At 44.8% G+C, this 20,000-nt stretch overlaps 1 protein-coding gene across 1 annotated transcript in view; it reads left to right on the forward strand.

Annotated features, from left to right (window-relative positions):
- MFAP5 (microfibril associated protein 5) overlaps positions 1-14,364 on the forward strand; it is a 28,411-nt gene extending 14,047 nt beyond the window's left edge. Inside the window, 10 exon segments of the mRNA XM_027652695.1 lie at positions 783-861; positions 863-926; positions 1,323-1,385; positions 4,155-4,202; positions 5,259-5,294; positions 6,701-6,736; positions 7,536-7,571; positions 8,303-8,390; positions 9,261-9,334; positions 9,929-14,364. Coding sequence (XP_027508496.1) covers positions 783-861; positions 863-926; positions 1,323-1,385; positions 4,155-4,202; positions 5,259-5,294; positions 6,701-6,736; positions 7,536-7,571; positions 8,303-8,390; positions 9,261-9,334; positions 9,929-10,050 — 646 coding nt within the window. The 3' untranslated portion in view covers positions 10,051-14,364.
- The last annotated feature ends 5,636 nt before the right edge of the window (positions 14,365-20,000 follow it).

The raw sequence follows: 20,000 nt of genomic DNA on the forward strand, positions 1-20,000 counted from the left end.
CAGAGTGGAGGCACAGGGGAGTCAGGAGGATGGCAGTGAAGGTCAGGTCCCATTCTTCCCTTCTCAGTTTGTCTCCCTCACTCTCCTACTTTTCTACCTTTTTTTAATTATTTTTTTTTTCTATTTTTTGCACACAGACAGGCAGCGGCGCTGCAGAACAGGCCCCGTGGGCGGTACCTACTCCCCGTGCCCCCTCCCCGCCACCAGCCTGGTCCAGGCGGGAGCCCCTTCCCTCCATCCAGCCAGGAGGCTCCAGCCCCGCCCTGGCGGGGCAGCGGGTTTTTGTCACCGCTGCTGCTGCCCGTCGATTGCCCGCCTGCCCCTCGCCGTGTGCCCCCCGCCGTGTGCCCCCGTCCCGCCGCCCGCACTCGGTCCCCGCGGGACACGGCTGCTCCCACCCCCCCATCCTGTGGGTACATGGGATGCGGTTCTGCACTGTCCCTTGTGCGAGAGGCGCGCAGGGAAACGGGGAAGAGGACAGAAGGACTGGGGTGGGAAGAGGCCGCAGCTGAGTGGGGAATCGTGGCTAGAGGTAGCGGCGTGAGGAGAAGCGGGACTGTGCAGGAGGGAAGGACGAAATGGGACACCAGTGTGCAACACAGACCCAAGAATCCATCCCTGGTGCTGGGCCATCCTGGGGGAATGGGAGGAGCCCTTCGGAGGACAATAAACTCCGGAATGAGGGTGTGGGCAGCTGCTTCTCGCTCCCCCCCTCATTCCAGATGCATGATGACACCATGTCCCTCCATCTCGCTGGCTTTTTTTTTTTTTTTTTTTCCCAGAAATTGTATTTTTGAAGACAACCAAAAGGAGAACGTATTCCGGGTGTGGCTGCATGTGATTTACCCAATAGCCAAAGTGGGGGGGACGCCGAAGGGGAAAGACAGAGCGTTTGCTGCTGAAGGGAGTGGAAGCTGAGGGCTGCAGTAAGTGATGGGGACCCTATCTATTGTATCAGTGCTCCTCAAAATAACTTAAAAGTAGAAGAGAATAAAGGGAGATAATGTGGGGGAAACTTTTCTTTGCATGCTGGATGTATGTGTGGAGTGGGGCTTAGCCACCTGGGTGAGAAAAAAGATGGGGACTGGGGGAAGGAGATGGAAAGAGGAAGAAAGCAGGTGATGTTATAAGTTCAGTCCAGAATATTTCTGAAACACCTGGAAAACTGGCCAGATGAGGAGGGAGACAGGAAGGAGGCTGGGAAGACCAAATGGTGTTGAGAGGGAAATGGGGGATAGCAAGCAAAGTTTCTGTGCTGTGGGGGAGTGTACTTCAGTTCCTGCCTTAGCTTTCCTCTGACTGCTCTCTCCTCAACTCTGCAGGGATGAAGAACTGTGGAACCTGTATACTGTTGTGTCTCTTGGCACTCTTCTTGTCCCCAGCTGGTGAGTCCTTATGCCAGGGGGAGGATTTCTTCCCCAGCTGTGCCCCACAGAATTTCCTACACAGACTAATAAGCAATGACCTAAGAAGAAAGACAGAGACATAGATGGGTAGTGAAAGGGGAAGTACCAAACAGGAAAGGCAAGGTGGATATAGGGCTGTAAGGAAAAATTAGAAACTGGAAACAGGTTCTCATCTGTGACAGTCTCCAGTAAGTACTGGGAGTCACAAGAGACAAAGATCTACAGCCTCCACTTCAGGGATGTTTATGTAAGCAAAACAGCTGGGTCAGTTTGAGAAAGAGAGTTAGGTGTGCTTTGTGCTTACTGGTGTACCACCTGTGTATTCAGGGCATTTCCCAGTGCTCCACAAAATTTGTTCTGTCATAGTTATGACACATTTACTGTCACTAGTACCCACTGTAGTACCTGCAGTAGTTCCTGCTGGAATGACCCCATTTCAGGCCACTCGGCTGCTGGAAGGTTTTGTAGTTCTTTGTACAGCTGTTTTGAGAAACCAAACCTCTGTAGTTCAGACCACTTTTTACTTTTGGTGGTAGTGGATGTTGTTACTCTGTTTTGTTGCTCCATAATTTTGTTTGCTTGGAGCTACTTTGGCAAAAATTCAGGTGGGATCAAATTTGTTTAAAACAAAAAAAAAGCACAAAAAAAAACAAAACAAAAGGACAGCATCAGACATTATAATTGGAAGACTCAGGACAGACAGTGAAAGAAGATGAATTTCAATGAACAGATAAAGTTTCACCCAGGAAAGACTCTATGTGAGAGAGAGGTGATTACCTAACTACCTATCACATTCAAATCAGGTTATTGCAATACCTTCTTTGGTCCTCCCCTCATGCTGAAACCTGATTCTGCTCCAAATAGCACTTTCTCCTTTAAAGGTACACAGTAGACAAAGTCATATTTATGAATATGAAGCAGGGAGATGAGGCATCCAAGAGATGAGTTTGTAGGTGGCCTACAAAGTTAAGGGGGAAAAAAAGAAGTCTGTGGTTTTTATGATGAATGAAAGAGGCCTGAAAGGAATATTTCTTACTTTTGTGTATTTTGTTTTAGCAGTTCTGTTTGTGTTTGTTTGTTTATTTATTTTAACTTGGAAAATAACAGGAACATCAGCTGATCTCTCACTGCTTCTTTTGTTTTGGGGTAAGCTACAGATTCAGCGAGTTAGAGTTGCAGTTTTAGACCTCAAGAATGAATTTACTGCAAGTTGGAGAATAGACTCCAGTTGTTTATAAAACATATGAATTTGGTACAATAGCAAATATAAATTGAAGTAATTGAAAATAGGATAAGAAAGTCACCTGTTTTATCTCCTCACCTCATGTGCAGAGATTTCACTTCACTTCATGTCCTGTTGTTTTAGAATTAGATCAGTTTTCTAGTTAGCTCCTGGGGAGGAAAAAAACCCACCAAACTAGTAAGATCTGATTTTTCAATGTTAGAAAAGATGGGAGAGCCTCCCTGCCTTTTCTACATGTCTCTTCAAATCCGGCACTGCTGGCTACTGCAGTGGTTTCAGAATTTGTGTCCTTCCTTTTGCATCAGAAACAAGTGAGAAAGTCTTCACTACCACTTACTTCTCTACATGTTACAATTAAGAGATTAGCCAGAACAGGGAAAGTTTTGGGCTGCATTAAATTGTGCAATTAAGTTATTATACATGTCTGGCTCTCCCTGGGTTAATTGCCAGCAGCTGAGCTGTTGCTGGCAGCTGGGTGGGGAAGGGAATATCAGGGTCCAACAACTCCTGTAATGCTGCAAAGCAGGATTATGTAGGGGTCCCAAGAGTCCCTCTGCAGTCTGCAAGTAACTGTTCTTGGAACATGGAAAAACTAAGACAGAAGCTCCAGAGCCGATATTTTTTACCCACATGGTGTTCCCATTAAGAACAGAAAGCTAAAGGCTGAGTTCACAAGGCATAGTGGGGTGTAATGTTTTTTGGGCTGATCATGCACACATCCCTGCAGTGCCCCAGATCTGTGGCTTTTTCCAGCCAACTCCTTCCTTCATCCCACTCCAGTTATGCAGACATTTCCCTCCTCTGTGGCTTGCAGGAAATACTTTCCTGTTCCTGGCTGCTGTAGGAAGCAGCTCTCTCACCCTTTATATTTGGACAAACAAACAGTCTAGCCCAGTTTCAGTTTCTTCTCTTCCACACAGCATGCACAGCCAAGCCTTCATTGTTCCCCCTCTCCAGTGCACCCAGGTGCAGAAAAGGGAAAGATCATCTGCTCTGTGCTCTATACCCAAGCAGGATGATGGACCAGATAATTATTTGCCTGAGGAGATACAAAACCTGCAGTCTGTTTCTTACTGTACCAATCCGTGACCCCAAGTAAATAATTTCCATGACTCAGTTTCCTCTTTTATAAAATGAATACAGGGATTTTGACCAGCCTCCAGAGCATGGAGGCCACATGGATTTTTTTTCAAAATGCATCAAATGGGGGTTCAGAAATGCAAAGTCTGGTAGGAGATCTGGAGGTATTTACTAACTTGTCCCTATGCCCAGCCATTGACCCTGGTGGAAGCAACAGGGTTCGGATCAGGACCCGCTGTGTCCACGAGTCTTTAAACAACAAACCTGGCCAGCAGTGGAGGCTGAGGCAGAGTGAAGAGATTTCTCCCTACAGCAGAGGGCAGTGGTGTCTCCTGGATAGATAAATGTCTCATAAAAATTTCACAAAGCCTGCAGACTGTAGAAATCTCTGTCTTTCTTCACTCTCCTCTCTTCTTTTCTTGCAGACTGGTTTCCATGGGTGGTCAATGGGCAAGAACCAGAAAGTGCAACTGGTAAGTATTACAGGCATATTGTGTGCTGAAGGTTGCTCATGTGACTCCATTGTCCTGTGGAGTTACAGCCTGTTTATTAGCAAATACTGTTCTTTATTTCTTTGCCTCTGACATTGTGAGCTTACTTTTCAGGGAAGATTGAACAAGCCCTCCAAGACAACCTGCTAAATGTTTTGTCCTCTTTACAAATAATTTGCTGGTCTAGGGGTCCTGAACACTTAACTGAAGTGCACAAGTGGTGCTTTAGCAGTGAGGCCACTGGGAAAGGATACTGAGTGGTCTTCATACTGGCTTTGTTGTTGGGGGTGAATTGCTTTATCCCTCTGGACCTTTATCCATTTCTGTGACATGGTAATATAAAATGAACGTATGTTTGCATCGTGCTTCAGCACCCAGAAGAACCACAAAGGCCTGCCTTTTCTTCAGACTGAAGCTCCTGGCTAAGCCTTCAGACATCTTTCAGCTACGATCCTGTCACGTAGTATCTGGGGCTTTCTAGAAAACTATTCAGAAGGCAGTCCAAAACATGTCCTCCAAGTTTCCCTTTCCTTCACACTTTATCCCTCCATCACTTTATCCCTTTATCCCTCCACCCCAGTTTTGCCATTACTTGCCTTTCAAAGAAACTCATCTGCTGATGAATTTCTGCAGCCAAGACTGAGTTTTAGAGTTGGCTCCCTCCTTCCCTGCAGTGGGTGCCTCAGCTGTCTGTCCTGCTACTGTAGGAGCCATCAGCACCTTCATTTCAGACATCTTTCTTTCCCACCAAGATGCCTAAAATGGCCGTATCTGAGAAGTCAGAATATGCACCCAGAATTCAGTATGGGTTCATGCAACATGTGCACTAAAAAATCCAGTTCCAGGCCAGTCACTGACAAAGGGAATGGATACGGGTGGGATGGGGGCACTGTGTTTGTTCATGAATTTACTGGATTGGATCGCACTGTCTCATGAGCCTGTGATGGCAGCCAAGGTAATTCAAGCTAGCTATGGCTGGCTATATAAAGGACTGCAAAGTAAAGACAAGCTTTCTTAAGAACATTCTCTCTTTTCCAGGTGATGTTACCCCTGCCTCTCTTCTCAGCAGCCCTGGTAAGCTCCTATCTCTTGGCATCTTCATGCTTCTTTTTCCCTTTTCATCTGTACTTCTGCGTACACACACCCAGAAATTACCCATTATGCCCAGAAACCCCTCTTCCCACTTTTGGCATCTAGCGGTGTTCTTCCAGCATTTACGGCCGTCTGGGAATCTTTTCTGTGCTCCATGCAGGGAGATTAATTTAGGGTGACTTAATGGTCTGTTCTCCGAGGAAATGCCAATCTCACCTAGTGTACCAGGGCTCTCTGAAGATGTTTGCACTGCAGGAAGCCATGAAATTTCAAGCTCACTCAGCCTTGTCTTCCACAGAAGGTGGCAGAAACAAAGAGACTAAATGACGAGGGTGAGAAATTGGACAGGTTCAAACTGAGCAGCACTGGGACACAGGTTGTGTGTGTGTCTGCTGGCAGGTAGCACATGTGCTTGATGCTCAGGAGACAGAGGTGGCAAAAAAACCCTGAAAGACAGTAGTAAAGCAAACTCTGAGCAGTGCTGGGATCAGGAAGTGGACATACTGTTCTTTTAGTACTGTCTTCCCCAGTGTGCCTGCGGCTGTGTCACTGGGGGGCAACAAAGGTAGGGTAGATGGAGGACTTGGAAGATGAACACTTACAGCATGCAGCGTGTCTCCTTAGAGAGTGGAGATAACCTCAGGGGAAGGACACAGAGCTGATGGGAGTATAGGCATTTGCAACAACAGGCAGTGGAGGAAAGGAGGCTCAAGAAGGAGCCTCCCCACTTTTTCCATATGAGTGTGGTTTCAAAGCTGGCATGACTGGTTTCTCTCTCTGCTGAAGCAGTCTCAACATCCCCCTGAGGATGGGAAGACCAGACAGGGAAGGGAGAGGGGGAACACATCTGGTCAATTATATGGTCCAAAGAGAGGCAGCTATGCATGGCTGTTTCTGGGAAGTGTGCTGTGTGTGTAGGAGAGCTCATCTGAGAATGGTGTCTTGTTTTCCAGGACATCAGTTCCATAATCTATCCTCTGCCCTGATTCTGTTCATGATCTGTCTGGAGTATTTATTGTGGGTCAAGCTGTCATGGGACAACACTGGAAGAGAAAACTGGAAGAAACATATTGTATACACATCCTGGGTGGGATGGGAGGTGAAAGCAATTGTGTTCAGTGTATGAGACCTGACAGTCTGTATGAGTGTAGATAAGACTTAGTGTCTAGACCAAACTGGTGGTGACTAATCTACATCTAAAACTGAAAAGACTAAAGGTGAAGCCTTTGCAGCAAACTTTGAAATGCTTGGGCTTTGAAATGCTTATTGAGGGATCAAGAAGAATTCTTCACAAAGGATGTACCATTGGGACCCATCTTTGCTCTGCAGCATCCTATCATGCCAAAAGCTCAAATTAAGATCTTTCAGAACATCTTCTCTTTTTCCAGCTGCAGCTGTTACACCACCTGCAGTTCCTCCTTCTGGTAAGTTTATTCTCAGTTCACAACCACATGTTGTAGACCCTTCTTCCCTCTCCTTGCACAGTCCCTTGCACACCCAGAATCCTGCCATCTCTGACTGCCCCTAAGCACAACCCCAACACCCAAAAGACTCATTTTCCCTTGTGCACATGTGTTTTGTATATGTTTCTGGCTGACACTATGGCACGTGAGCAGAAGTAAAAGTGCTCTCTAACTGTTGATGAAAACTTGCACCTGGCAGTCAGTTCTCTGAATTCCTTTGCAGTTTGTTACTGGGCAAATTATAAAATGTACTGGTTTGCTGTGGTATAGATGGGTTACTTTATATATAAGGAATAACAAATCAATCTTCTTCTGATCCTTTGTCATGGACATTAAAGAACTAGAGGTCTTGGGGATGCTGTTTTTTAAAGGTGTCACTATTTCTTAGGAAGAGGCAGTCACAGGCTCCTTCACTTCTTGTTTAGATAAATAGTAATTACAGCAACTAAATAAATTTACCTGACCTTTTGAATTTTAAGTGAAGATGTCCTTATAGTGTAATTTTGAACAGTAATGGTAGTGCTTTATGGGAAAGCTTGGGCAGATTTTTACCATTATTGGCTGAGTAGTTTGCACTAGATTCATATTGGATTTGTACCTTCTCTTATGGTTTCATGTTAGTAACAATTAAATCTTTTTCCACCTTGGAAGTTACAATGGTGGGCTCTTGAAAGACCTTTCCAGGTATTTGTTTTGATTAAGCGCATATCTAGGAAGAAATTATGGTAACTAACTAACTTTGCTACCCTCTGTCTTCCAGTTCTGTCTGACAGCGAAACTGCAACGGCTTCATCAGGTATGTTTTAAGTTTGCTGCCTGCATTCCCTCCCAAACCCACTTTCACTCACCCTGTTACCTCTCCAAGCAAGTGCTGGCTGAGCACTGAGCTTTGTCTCATGGAAAATTGCTTTCAGTTGTTTCTTGAGTTAGAAGTACTGGAGAATTATGGTAGTGGAAACTGCAGCCTTCTGGTTGGCATGCCTGGGAAGGGAGGAAGTGGCAGATCACCTGACCAGATACACTGGGTCAATATTGTGCCATTGTCATTGGCCGATACCTGGCATTTCAGAATGAAATACGGGAAAACCCATCATAGTTAGCTATAGGGTTGATTGTCCAGAAAAAAAAGGAACTAAATTCGTGTCCTGAAATGAGATATTGCAGATCTATTAGAAACACGTCTTAAATACGCAACTACAATTTACATTTTATTTATTTGTGTCTGTCAGCTTGACAGCATGTGCCTCCTGTATTCAGGATGCCCAGTGAGCTTGTTTTGCATTTCACTCAACTTTCCCTTGCTTTTGTCCTATGAGGCAAGGGTATCACATGCAGAAACGTCTGCATTATTTTCCTATTCTCTAAACCGTACCCATCTCTCGCAAGAGAGAGGACAATAGGGGCTGGAGGCCTTCCCTAGAATCCTGGAGGACAGTACCTAGTGATGAAGTGATATCTGTGCCAGAAGGAGTTCGCCTGCCAGTGATGCTGGATTGCACCTCTGTGTTTGTGTGTGTGTGTTCCCAGATTGCCGTGAAGAAAAGTTCCCTTGCACGCGCCTGTACTCTGTTCACAAACCAGTAAAGCAGTGTATCAGCTACCTCTGTGTTACAAGGTAAGAAACAAGCAGTCCCTAAGAAATGCCTTAAAAACTCTCCAGAAATGGTATACCCAGTTAAGCAATTGTTCCTTTTGAAGACTAGAGGTCTCTGGGAACCAGCTGGTGAAATGAATCCTATCCCCAGAGTGTCCTTTTTCTGTGATTATTTAAAACAGCACAATTACTATTATCTGTGCAGCACTAAGGAACTGTAATGTGCCCTATATTGTAATCCATATTTAAGCTATTTGGCCATTTATAGGGCTATGAAGATAATCAGAGGGATAGAGCACCTCTCCTTTGAAGACAGGCTGAGAGAGCTGGGGTTGTTCAGCCTGGAGAAGAGAAGGCTCCAGAGAGACCTTATTGCGGCCTTCCAGAAACTGAAGGGAGTTTATAAAAAAGAGGGAGAACAGCTTTTTGCATAGGCAAATGGTGATAGGACAAGAGGGAATGGTTTTGAACTAAAAGAGGAGAAATTTAGATTAGATGTTAGGTAGAAATTCTTTACTCAGAAGGTGATGAGACACAGGAACAGATTGTCTAGAGAAATTGTGAATGCCCAGTCCCTGGAATTGTTGAAGGCCAGGTTGGACGGGGCTTTGAGCAACCTGATCTAGTGGAAGGTGTCCCTGCCCATGACAGTGGGTTGGAACAAGATGATCTTGAAGGTCCCTTCTAACCCAAACCTTTCTATGATTCTAAGATTTTATGAAGCCTTTGCCAAGATTACTTTGCTATCGATGGCAGCCTTAATCTAGGGTAACTAATCATAAAAATTTAGGACTTGCCTTCTCATAAGTGAATATATATGTTTATTGCCTGTATCCCTTTTTTCTTTCTTTGGGTCACTGCCTCTCGCTACTGACCCTGGCGATCCCTCAGTGTGCGTCGCATGTACATAATAAACAAGGAGGTGTGCTCTCGCATTGTCTGCAAGGAGAATGAGGTCATGCAAGGTGAGTGATATCACAAGCTAGCCTAGAAGAATAGCTGCAGCCATCTGATAGAGTCTCTAAGCTAACTAGTTAGCTTGGACTCCAATCTGTATGTAGTAGTTTCCCTGGACTTTGTGTGAAGGAGCTCTAATGCAATGCAGTCTTAGATCCAGTACACAAAAAACATGGCCAAAGAAAATGGGAAGTAGATATTGTACTAACAAGAAGTGCGATAGCTCTGTATTCCTCCATCTTGATCATGCTCTACTAGCCCCAAACACACTCTTACTCAAAGTTGTATTCCTTTGAGGTTCAAGAGTAAATATCAGTATTTCTGGTCATGAATAGAAACAGGATCCAGTCTAGATTTTTTATGAAGTCTTTGTTGCAGCAAAATACCAGTGATTTTAATATGTATTGTACATGAATAAAGCCAGAAAGAAATTCATAAAAGCCTAAGGACCTGTTTTGCGTGCCTCATGTATATGAGGATTCAGCAGTTTCAACAGTTTCTGTAGATGCAGTGAAGGATGTACCTTTAGCTATTCTAGTAGTGAAGAATTTGAAGGAAGCTTTGGTTATCTGTCAACTTGTATGTGTCTGCTATGTCTTCAGATGAGATCTGTCGCCAGCTGGCTGGGCTGCCTCCTCGACGTCTCCGCCGATCTGGGCAACCTCTGCCTCTCCCTTGCAGACAGCTCCTGGAGCAGCAGCATGGAAGGCCTGATGCTCTGTGAGCTCCCAACAGCAGGAGAGGAAAAGGAAGGAAGAGAAGAGAAATCCTCATCCACTACCTACCCGAGACAAGTCCTTCTTTTTTGTGATTCCCCCACCATTTTCTTGCTTCTGTGCCTTCCCCTACATTCTCTTCTTCAGGTGCTGCAGTACACAGAGCACTCTGCTAGTCTGTTATGGTGGCTGTCGTCATCTTTAAAATCTGTTGCTGAGGATAGAAGATGCTCCCTCCTTTCCCTCTGTCTGGCAGGCCATGAGCTGCTCATTTCCCAGAGGTCCTTATAAATGTGCTGCATCTTCTCTTGCTTTGTCCCTGGAGGGATGTTCTGTATGGGGACAGGATGTAGTCCTCTCCAGTGGTACAGATGCCCTAAGCTGCATTTCACGTGGAGGAGTACAAACTAGAACTAGGCCCTAGGACTCCTGCCCTTTATTTCTTGCAATGGCATCAGTATGAGCTCAGATATTGCTAGTCAGCCTGAGCCTCTCTGATTCTCCTGAGCCACTGCATTTGTTGTGTGATAGCACAATCTCCTCCTTGTGTCTGCTGGCATCAGAGAAGTGACAGAAATGGGAGATGAGCTATCCTGAACCCAAGGCAAACCTCATTGCCCCTGGATGGCAACAGATCATTTATAACTCCCTCTGGGAAGTTCTTTGTCCCAAGCCCATTGCCTCCCTCACACACAACTGCTACCGAAAGGAAGAATTCTTGGTTTAGTATGGCATTATATTTTTCTCAAGAAGATTATGTTGGAACAGAGTGCTGCCTCTTACACTCCCTCATCTCCTCTCCCCTATTCTTGTCCCTCCCTTCCCATTGAAGACATCTCTTGATGTCCATTCCAGGCAAGTTCCAGGGAGCAGTAATTATGGCTGTCTCCATTCCTAAGCCCAAGAAAGCCCATGAAGAACCTGTGTGTCCTGACAGTACGGGGAACTTGCAATGAATTAGCTTGTCCTGCTGTCTTGTCTTGGTCTGGCTACCTCCACACTCTCCAGTTGCTGAGCTTGCTTTCAATATCTCCACTTGAGTTCCTACCTCTTGACCTGGAAGCTTCTGCACAAAGCAGAAAGGAGTCACAAACTGGAATCAGATGTGAGAGAAGAATCATTATCTGGGATCCCTGGTTATCAGGGACCTCGGATTTTCCTACAGGTTCTCTGACTGTGCTGACCTGTACAGAGCCAGGTGCTGATGGGGAAGGTAAACATATCTGCAGATATAAGTGCTTATAGAGGCAGGCCAGCCTGGGGAGAAGAATTACTCTGGTAGCACTGGATGTCTGGTCTGCTCAAGAACTTTGTATTTCAGATATATGGAGAACATTTCCAGGTATATGGGCAGTCTACATGATGACACTGGGCAGGGTAAGTGGGGAAGAGCAGTCTGAACTGTATTAATTATTCTGTGTAACTCTCAGTGACATAATTCTGTGAGGCACCGGAGCACTGCAGCAGATCAGCAAGACCCTGTCTCTAGGACCTCTGTGTTGTTCCCAACTAACAGAGAGCCAGTTCACCAGATTAGGCATTTACCCCCATCACATAATATAGTCTGCTGCTGAACAGAGTACCATTCACCCTTGCAGGCACACTGCTCTCCTGCACAGAGCCAGGGTCACACAATATCAGGGACAGTTTGCTGCACAGAGGCAGATGTCTCTTGAGAAAAAGAGTAAAACAATTAATGTAAGACCCTCTCACCTGGACTAGGATTTCTGCTGTATGCATCAATAAGCTGTTTACATCCTCTCTGTAGGGGAAGACACCCTGTGCAGACAGATTTGTTCCATATGAGGTCAAAATTGTCCATAGATGGGCTAAATCTCTCTGTATTAAGCCAGTACACAGGAGAAAGAATTTCAAGTTATGCAGTGTCTGGAATTTCATCCCATACATAGGAGCATTGCACCCCTACTCAGGAAATGATGCTCCTCCTCAGTCTAGGCTCTGGAGACTAGGTATGGAGGAGGAATTTCTCTGTGCTGAGAGAGTACATGTTTCTGTAGAAAGGAGGTCACTGAGAGCTTGATCTCACAGAAATTCAAGCCACTGGCAGCCACTGACTTCCATGATGGGATACCTCTGAAAATTGCCTGTGTGGAGGAAGGTAGGATGGAGACGAGATATTAGAGGGACATCTTGGAAATTGGACTAGGCCAAGTCTCCACTTTGTATTTAGAGTTGACTATAAGTTGATATAGATATATAGCTGTGTAACATAGCTCCTGTACAGCATATAGAAATTTAACATTCATACAGTTTGGGAAGTAGTTAGAAGCCTTTCTGTTGCTTGCTTTCAGCAGGGTCAGGAAGAGGTGCTCCTGTCCAGGAGAACATTGTTTTAATGCTAGAGTCTATATAATGCGTATTAAAGGAAAATTTATTTCCTATTATTCTTGGCAACTCTCACGTGTTTGGATCTATTTGTCACTTGCTGTATTTCCTCCAGATTTGTGGGGAAACTTGACTCCAGCCGAAATCTGTCATTTGGACCTTTTTACTCCCTGCTAGCCTAGTCCTCTGCTGCCACCCTCTCTTCACTCGTGAATCACAGGTCTTCCTGGGAAGTCATTATTTTTTCTAGAGAAACATAAAATTTGCTCCAGCATAGCTGTGCTAGATTTTCCTGACAGTTGGTAGCTGCTGAACACAAGGATAACTCCTCCCAGCCCATTAAATTTGTGCTGAAAACACATCTTTTCACTGTGCATGTGCCATGACTTTCTGGTAAAGAATTAACATCTCCAAGTAAAATGGTAAGGTGACTGAAATAAGAGAAGAGCTGTGCTAACTATCACATGAGTGAAGAAGAATTTGTTCACTACAGCCATTTAACTCAATAATGGGACAATTACATATCTAGGTCAAAAGGATTAGAAGAATTTCTCTTTCATTGATTTTCTGATTTTTGCATAGATTCGTCAGGCACTGACTGTGCATCATATTTTCATTGAAAAGATAGAGCACTCAGAGTTTGGGGCACTCTAAGCAGTGTGTTCATGTGCAAGCAGTGAGGTCTGCATTTAGATGGTATTTCTAGAACAAAAGTGGCCGTGGCCCAAATTACCCATTAAAGTGCCTCTGACAGTGTCCCATAGGACTTCAGGACTAAACCACACAATGCAGATTATTGCACAGTGCTATCCCCTAGAAGCAATGCCCCTTCCTGGCTGATGCTGTGGTGTCCCTATCTTGGACTGTTATAATGGAAACAGCCTCAGCCTCAGTGACTGTAGATGTTGCTCCCACCTACACAGGCCAAACCCTGCTCTGTCTCATGAGCTCTTGACCTGTGCAGTGTCCCTCTATTGGCACTTTCCACTGGCTGTGTGTGCCATCAGATTTTTGTGATTCAGTTTATCCTTCCCTTTTCTTACAGCACTGGAGTCTGCAGACACACTTCCCCACCTTCATTAGCATTTATTCCATACACAGATTTATCTTCCCTGCCATTCCAAACTGAATTGCCGTGATTGCTGGTCTCTGGATAGAGCCTTCTCTTATAAGCCAGGGCAGTGGTTTTAAGTACAGCTCCAGCTAGGTCTGCTGTTCATGCAGTTGGGCTAGCCACAAAGAAAGCTGCCAGAGGCCTGTTTTAGAAACATGGTCCTGTGTTTGTGGCTGATTTTCACAAACTTCTGACCTGGAGTGGGAGTTAGATGTCCTGCGGTCACTTCCGACACAGTGGTTGTTCCTGCTCCTTTTACTGTCACGGCTCCCCACTCCTGAGCAGTGTTGCCAGTTTGAAGGCTGCTGTTTGAAGGCCAGTGTTCTGATGCTTGGTCCCTTGTTGGAAGCAGCTGCCATGTCATCTAGAAGCTCCATGTTTCCTGAATCTTTCCGCAATAACCCACAGCATGAACAAAATACGTTGACATCAGGCGTCTCAGCTTGGAGGGATCCCTTAGGAGCATCCTTCTGGCTGGGATGTGGGCTTGTCCTTCACAGAGGGGACTGGTGCTTGCAGCTTATCCAAAAAAAGCACCCCTATTAAACAAAGACTAGCTGACTGGAAACCAAAAGGGACTTAAAAATCAGAGAAAAAAAAAAAAAGTTGTGGTTGGGTTTTTTCCCCCCAAAGATTTTAAAGGTACACAATCCTATAACATTGACTCCTGGCACCACATGGTCTGACATTGTTTGACAGTGTACCTTCATCCAGCTGTGAACAGTCCCTTGACAGGGCACAGGAAATCTGAATTCCATTTCTGAATCTCTTCGCTTCCTGCTCTCTGATCTTCAGCATCCTGCTCTTTTCTCTCTGTTCCTTGCTATCCACAGCCCCTGTAGTGCAGCAAGTTGGAATAAACTCCTACAAAATAGAGAGCTGGATTTCAGTCCATTAAAAGAAGTTATAAAAAAAGTTGTGTGAAACATCACAAGGGTATTTGATTGTCTACCTTTGCTATTAATGTAAATTATTTTTTCAAATAAAAACATTTTCAATAGTATAAATTATATCAGTTTATGTACTCATTGCTACTGTGCTGAAGTATATAAAAAAGTGAATTGGTAAAACAGATTAAATTCATTTAATGAATAAATTATCTATCAGAATGCTGTTTTGTAAATTTTTCTAATATTGCAATATCCATACAAATACAGCCTGTCACAAATTAGACATTAACAAAAAGATGTAATAGAGAAACATATAATTCAGTGTGTCTAGCTAATAAGTAATGTCAGATCTCACCTACTTAAATATAAGAATAAATGTACATGAAGCTATGCATTTTTTTAAATAAATGTGGATATTGAGATTGTATACCTCACCAGTTAGGATAATAGATAAAATTATACTGAAAGTTAGCACACAGAGCTACCTTCAGATCTAATAAGATCACTCAGAGCCTTGTCCAGGTGAATTTTGAAAAAGTCAGCAAGGATGGAGAATCCTCAGTCTGTTCCAGTGCTGTACCACGCTTAAGATGGAGAATAGTTTCCTGATGTCAGATCAGAAATTTCTTTGTTGCAGCATTCATCATTTGCCTCTGTTCTTTTTGTTGTGCATCTCTGAGCAAACTCTCTCCCCTACAATACTGCTGCAGACATTTGAAGAAAATACCAAGAAGAAATACAAAGCCCGAGTTTTATTGCAAAACAAGGCATTTAAATTATTAAAATCAATTCTCTTCCTTTGGAGAAACTGTATTAAAAAATGCAAAACATGACAAAAATCAGTGGCTAAATTAAACGATTTGCAGTCTGTGGCTCTGCAGCAGGCCACTTTTCTATGCTCATACAGCATCTACTTGTGCACTACTTTCTCACCCTGAGGTCACTTTCAATTTCTCTGCCTTTGGTTTGGTAGCCTTGGGTTTCACTTTTGCCCTTAGCTGGATCTTTGCCTCTTTTGGTCTGTCACTTTTCATATTCTGGAGCTCTTGATTGCTTTCTTGGTCATAGTGGCTGCCAGTGTCTTGGCTTTCCTTGGGACTTATGTTGCAGCCACAGATAATCAGGGCTTCTTGGCAGTGCCAGTCAGGGAGCAGGTGGTTCTTGGCTTTTGCTGCCTTCTTGGCACCTTCCTCTTGGCTTGTTGAGTTTAAAGGAGCTAAAAGTACCAAGTTCTCCTGTGCTGCTTTTGTCCAGGCTCCTGAGCCCCAGGCTGGTGCAGCTGTTGTCCTTCTGCACTGCGCAGGCTTCAGTTCCCTTTCAGAGTGGTGAGAGAAAGTTCTTCTGTGCTTCTGGCAAACAGTCATTTCTTTCATAGTCAGTCCAACTGGAAACTGGGGGCTTGCAGGGTTTGGATCCTCCTGCCACCTTCTCTGGCATCTTAGCCAGTATCTCAGAGGCTGGAGAAGCAGTGGCACATGCAGCAGCAGCAGTTGTTTCAAACATGATAGGCAGCACAGCCTACCAGTGTGATGTTTTGAACAAGATTTTGGGTTTGTGCTGATGCACAGGTCAGCATGACATCTCTTGTATTGGGTGTCTCATATCTACAAAGCCTTTTCATACTGAAGGCGTTCCTGTGGGACTTTCTGCTCCAACTGCTCCCTCACAGCACCAAAGTCATGTGGTATTACAAAACACACCCACTAGAAAATGCTTACATCTCACTGTGTGTCTTCTCTGGTACCAAATAGCACAGATTGGCTGGCAGAAGCTGCATTGGCCACTATCATGGATTAACAAATAAAACTTGTCTTCTTCCACAGCCTACACTTAGCCTCCAGGTTGGTCCTTGATGCGGAGGTAGGGTTCAAAAGAGTTTATTTTCTGCCTGGTGCAGTGGGAACATAGTCATTCCTGAGACTCTCCATGCTGTAATGACAAGTAATTTTCTCATCAGCTCTGCTTGAACCCAGCACTGTCATTACACACCATCTCTCTTGGCTCTCTCTGTCCATCAGCTGCTATCTTTGTAGTCTCCCTTTGGTTTTGCTTAGGAAAGGCATCTGAACTCTGCCTCTTTGCCATTTCTGTTCCCTAAGAGTCCCCAGGGGCACTGCTTCAGAGTTGATTTTTGCCTCTCCAATCTGTGAGTCTTTTTAGTCTTGTCCCCAGTTTTCCCAATGGGGTTGGGACCAAGCTAGCCACCCTAAGTAAATGGTCTGTGCCCTACTCTACCTGTACGTGCACAGAAATGATAGAAGAGATAGCTGGAGCTGATGTCCGCTCATTGAATACAGACTGGGGAAAGAGAAATTAACGGGCTGCGTATGTGAATGTAAGACCCTATAGTTTAGTGAGATATAGTTGGTTTTGAGCCACATCTCAGTGGGAAGCAGAAGCAATGCTACAACCAATGGGCACCAGTGAATTAAAATTTCTGATAATAATTCATAATCAGTAATTTCCCTGGGTCTTTGTTTAATCTACAAATTATTATTATTATTCTTTCTCTTCTCTGCTTTCTAGAAGCTTCTACGAGGCTTTTCATACAAGCAGAACTCTTGCTTTTGGATGGAACATGGCAGGGTATCTTTAAACCCTGTGAAATTAGGTGGGAAGCTCTGAGGTTCTTGGATACCCTCTACTGCCTGGGCAGCTAGCTCAAGCATATCACAATTCTGACCTCACTGCTTAAAGCAGAAACTTGGGAGGCTTTCATGTGCTCATGGCTAAAGAAATAACTGATGGTAACAGCCAGCACAACCAGGCATGGAAATCCACTAGCAGGGAAAGAAGGCAACAGAGATATCACAGAAAAGGAGGAGATTCTCACTGCATGACGAGAATCACTCTTCACCCCCTTTTCCCTCTCTTCATTGGCCTCAGGATGGGTCTTCCATTCCTCTCCCCAATGCCAAGAGTACTGGGCCTCCCAGAAGAGGATCAGATTGTCAAAGGCAAACCCTAACTCTACTGACACTTTGGCATTAGGGAGTAGAGATTAGTGGTGGCATGCCACAAGCCTTCTGGATATGGTTGGTGATGAATGAGAGCATAGGAGCAACTCTGAGGGAAGGAAGACAAGAACTAGCAAGGCTATCTCAGCTCTTCTGCAAATGCTTGCTTTGTTGATGAGAAAACTCTAAGATGCAAGAGCACTGCTCATGAGGACTTACAGCCAAGGAAACCTTGTACAGCTGCAGAGTACTCAACACATGACTGCCAGCCAAGGAACTTGCAATATGCTGTTCTTTAGGGAACTCCCAAGCCCTTCTCTCCAACCAAGTACTTCTCCAAAGACAACAGGGAAATTAAAATCAGGATTTTCCACCCAGGCCACAGGTGCAAGCTCTTTTTGCACTGAGTAGCACGAGCTGCAGCACTGCACAAACAGGAGCTAATCATAGGCAACATTGGTTTGCAAAACCATAACCACAGCTAGAAGGTGAGTCTCATTGTGAAAAACTGCAGTGCAAAACTGAATTTCTCCCTGTGGCTACCAGATGATTGCAGAGATATGGAGCCAGTGGCTTCCATTAAGAAGGAGGAAGTTGTGATTTGGAGCAGGGTCTGGTAGTGCCCAGACCAGGGGGCTGAACTGTGAGAGAACAGAGTAACACTGGAACGCAGCCTGCAGCTCCCTGTGCACAAAGAGGATGTTCTCCAGGTCTGTGCAGCATGGAGTCAGAAGCCAAGTCACATGGGCAGGGCATGCCACAGGCTGAAGCTGCAGGCGCTGCGATGGGAAGCAGCAAGGCACAAGCAGCTCTGGTGGGTACTTGCCCCCGGCTCTCAGTATGGGGAAGGCACATTCTGCTTTGATTGCAGAGCCTGTGTTTTTCTTAGTGTTAATGAGATAAGCTGCCAACCGTGTCACGGCCTCAAGCTGGAAAAGGCACTGGAGGACATTTAGCATAAGCACCTGGACTTTGGTCACATTTCTTATCTGTATTCATGATGGGGAAGCCATTCACTAGATATCAGACTCCTCAACACAATCCAGCTCCTTTCCTCCCTTCCTGCTGGTGATCCCAGCAGTTATCAGTCTCTAGTAGCAAAGACTAGAGACATGGTGGATGGTATTAATGCAGAAGGGAAGAGAAAAAAATTGTGGGGTCACAAAGTCAGAGTAAAGGATCATTAGTTTAGTTCCTATAAGAAGCCCCAACCTGGGCTGGGAAAGAGCTGCAGGGTAGGAGTGAGAAGCACTCATGGGGCTGCGGTTGAAAAGTGTATACTCAATTCTATAGTTTCACCCTAATTTGCCTCATCCCGCAGCATCAAAACAAGCTCAACAGTGGAACAAAATTAAACTGTGAGTCTGGTCTCCAGGTAAAGGTTTTGCCATGCAAGCCTGGAAAGCCAAATTACTAGTAAAACACACAATAATGTATAATCTTAGTGCACACCCAGCAATCAGATGCCCATCAGTCCTGCAGCATGCAGCACTGCACTGTGCAGGGCTACAAGTTTCATAAGCTGCACGCCCCCCCGCCCCGCAGTGGCACTTCCCACACATCCTGAACTCCTGTCTTCTCTCCTTCCCACTTTCCTCTCATAACTTGGTATCCCTGCTTTTGGCTAACTTACATGCAGCTTCAGTGACATTCCACAGGTTTTAGCTTTGTGTTTGCCAACCCCACCACCACATCGTCCCTTCCTGGTGATGTCCACCCCGGGCACATCCTCACATCAAATATCTCTGCAGTGCTGCATATTCTGCATCACAAAAGTCAGTGCTTTGTCATGCAACTGCTGAAATCTTCTCCCCAGGCATGGCATCCACAGCTGCATCACAAGATGAGTCGGTGGTGGCTCTGGGGACAAGGCCCTCTGCCCCATGTCCTAGACAGCAAGCTGCCCCTATATCTAGTATGGAGGGGTTTTTTGCACCCAGGACTGGAGTAATAGGAATGGTGTGCCTGGCAAAAGTGTTTGACCAAGTGTGTTACCTACGTGTTGGGTCTGTTTTCAAAATAGGCTGATGAACCTTTGTGGAGTGAACACAGTATAATGTGCATATAATAAATATGCACTTTATTGTAGTCCTTACACTTAATATATGCTTATATTAAGTAAGCATATTTTATGTGCTTATAATAAATAAGCATATCAGCTTATTTATCTGCCTGTACCTGGAACTGCAAGGAGCTCTACCATTCCCCGGCTCGAGGTCTCTGTGCAAGTCTGTGTCTCTGGTGCATCAGCACTTGTTGAGCAAAGAAAGTTTTCCTGCTTGAGGTTTTTGCTTGAGGCGAGGGGAAGCAGGTGTCTGCATTTCTTGTGTTCAGTGTAAAACCAACCAACTGGTGATATTGGCGCTAGTTTCAAAAGGTGATTTCTGAGCAAAGGGTGAATGGAAAAAATAAATATGTATTTATAATGATACACAGTAGCACATGACTTCCTGTTGATTAAACAAGCAACCTCTGCTCTGCTTTGGGGCTCAATAATTACTTTTATTTATTCACTGCATTTTTGCTCTCTAACTTCTTAGCAGTTTGCTTTCTGAATCTTTCATAAAAGTAATAATAGTGTTCCTCCTCCCCCTTTACATCTGATCACTACTTTTCGGACAGCTATTATTTCTCTGTTCTCACTCCAAGAC

The sequence above is a fragment of the Corapipo altera genome, unplaced genomic scaffold (assembly GCF_003945725.1).
Source record: "Corapipo altera isolate COAL_440 unplaced genomic scaffold, ASM394572v1 0, whole genome shotgun sequence".
In the NCBI taxonomy this organism is placed as follows: Eukaryota; Metazoa; Chordata; class Aves; order Passeriformes; family Pipridae; genus Corapipo; species Corapipo altera.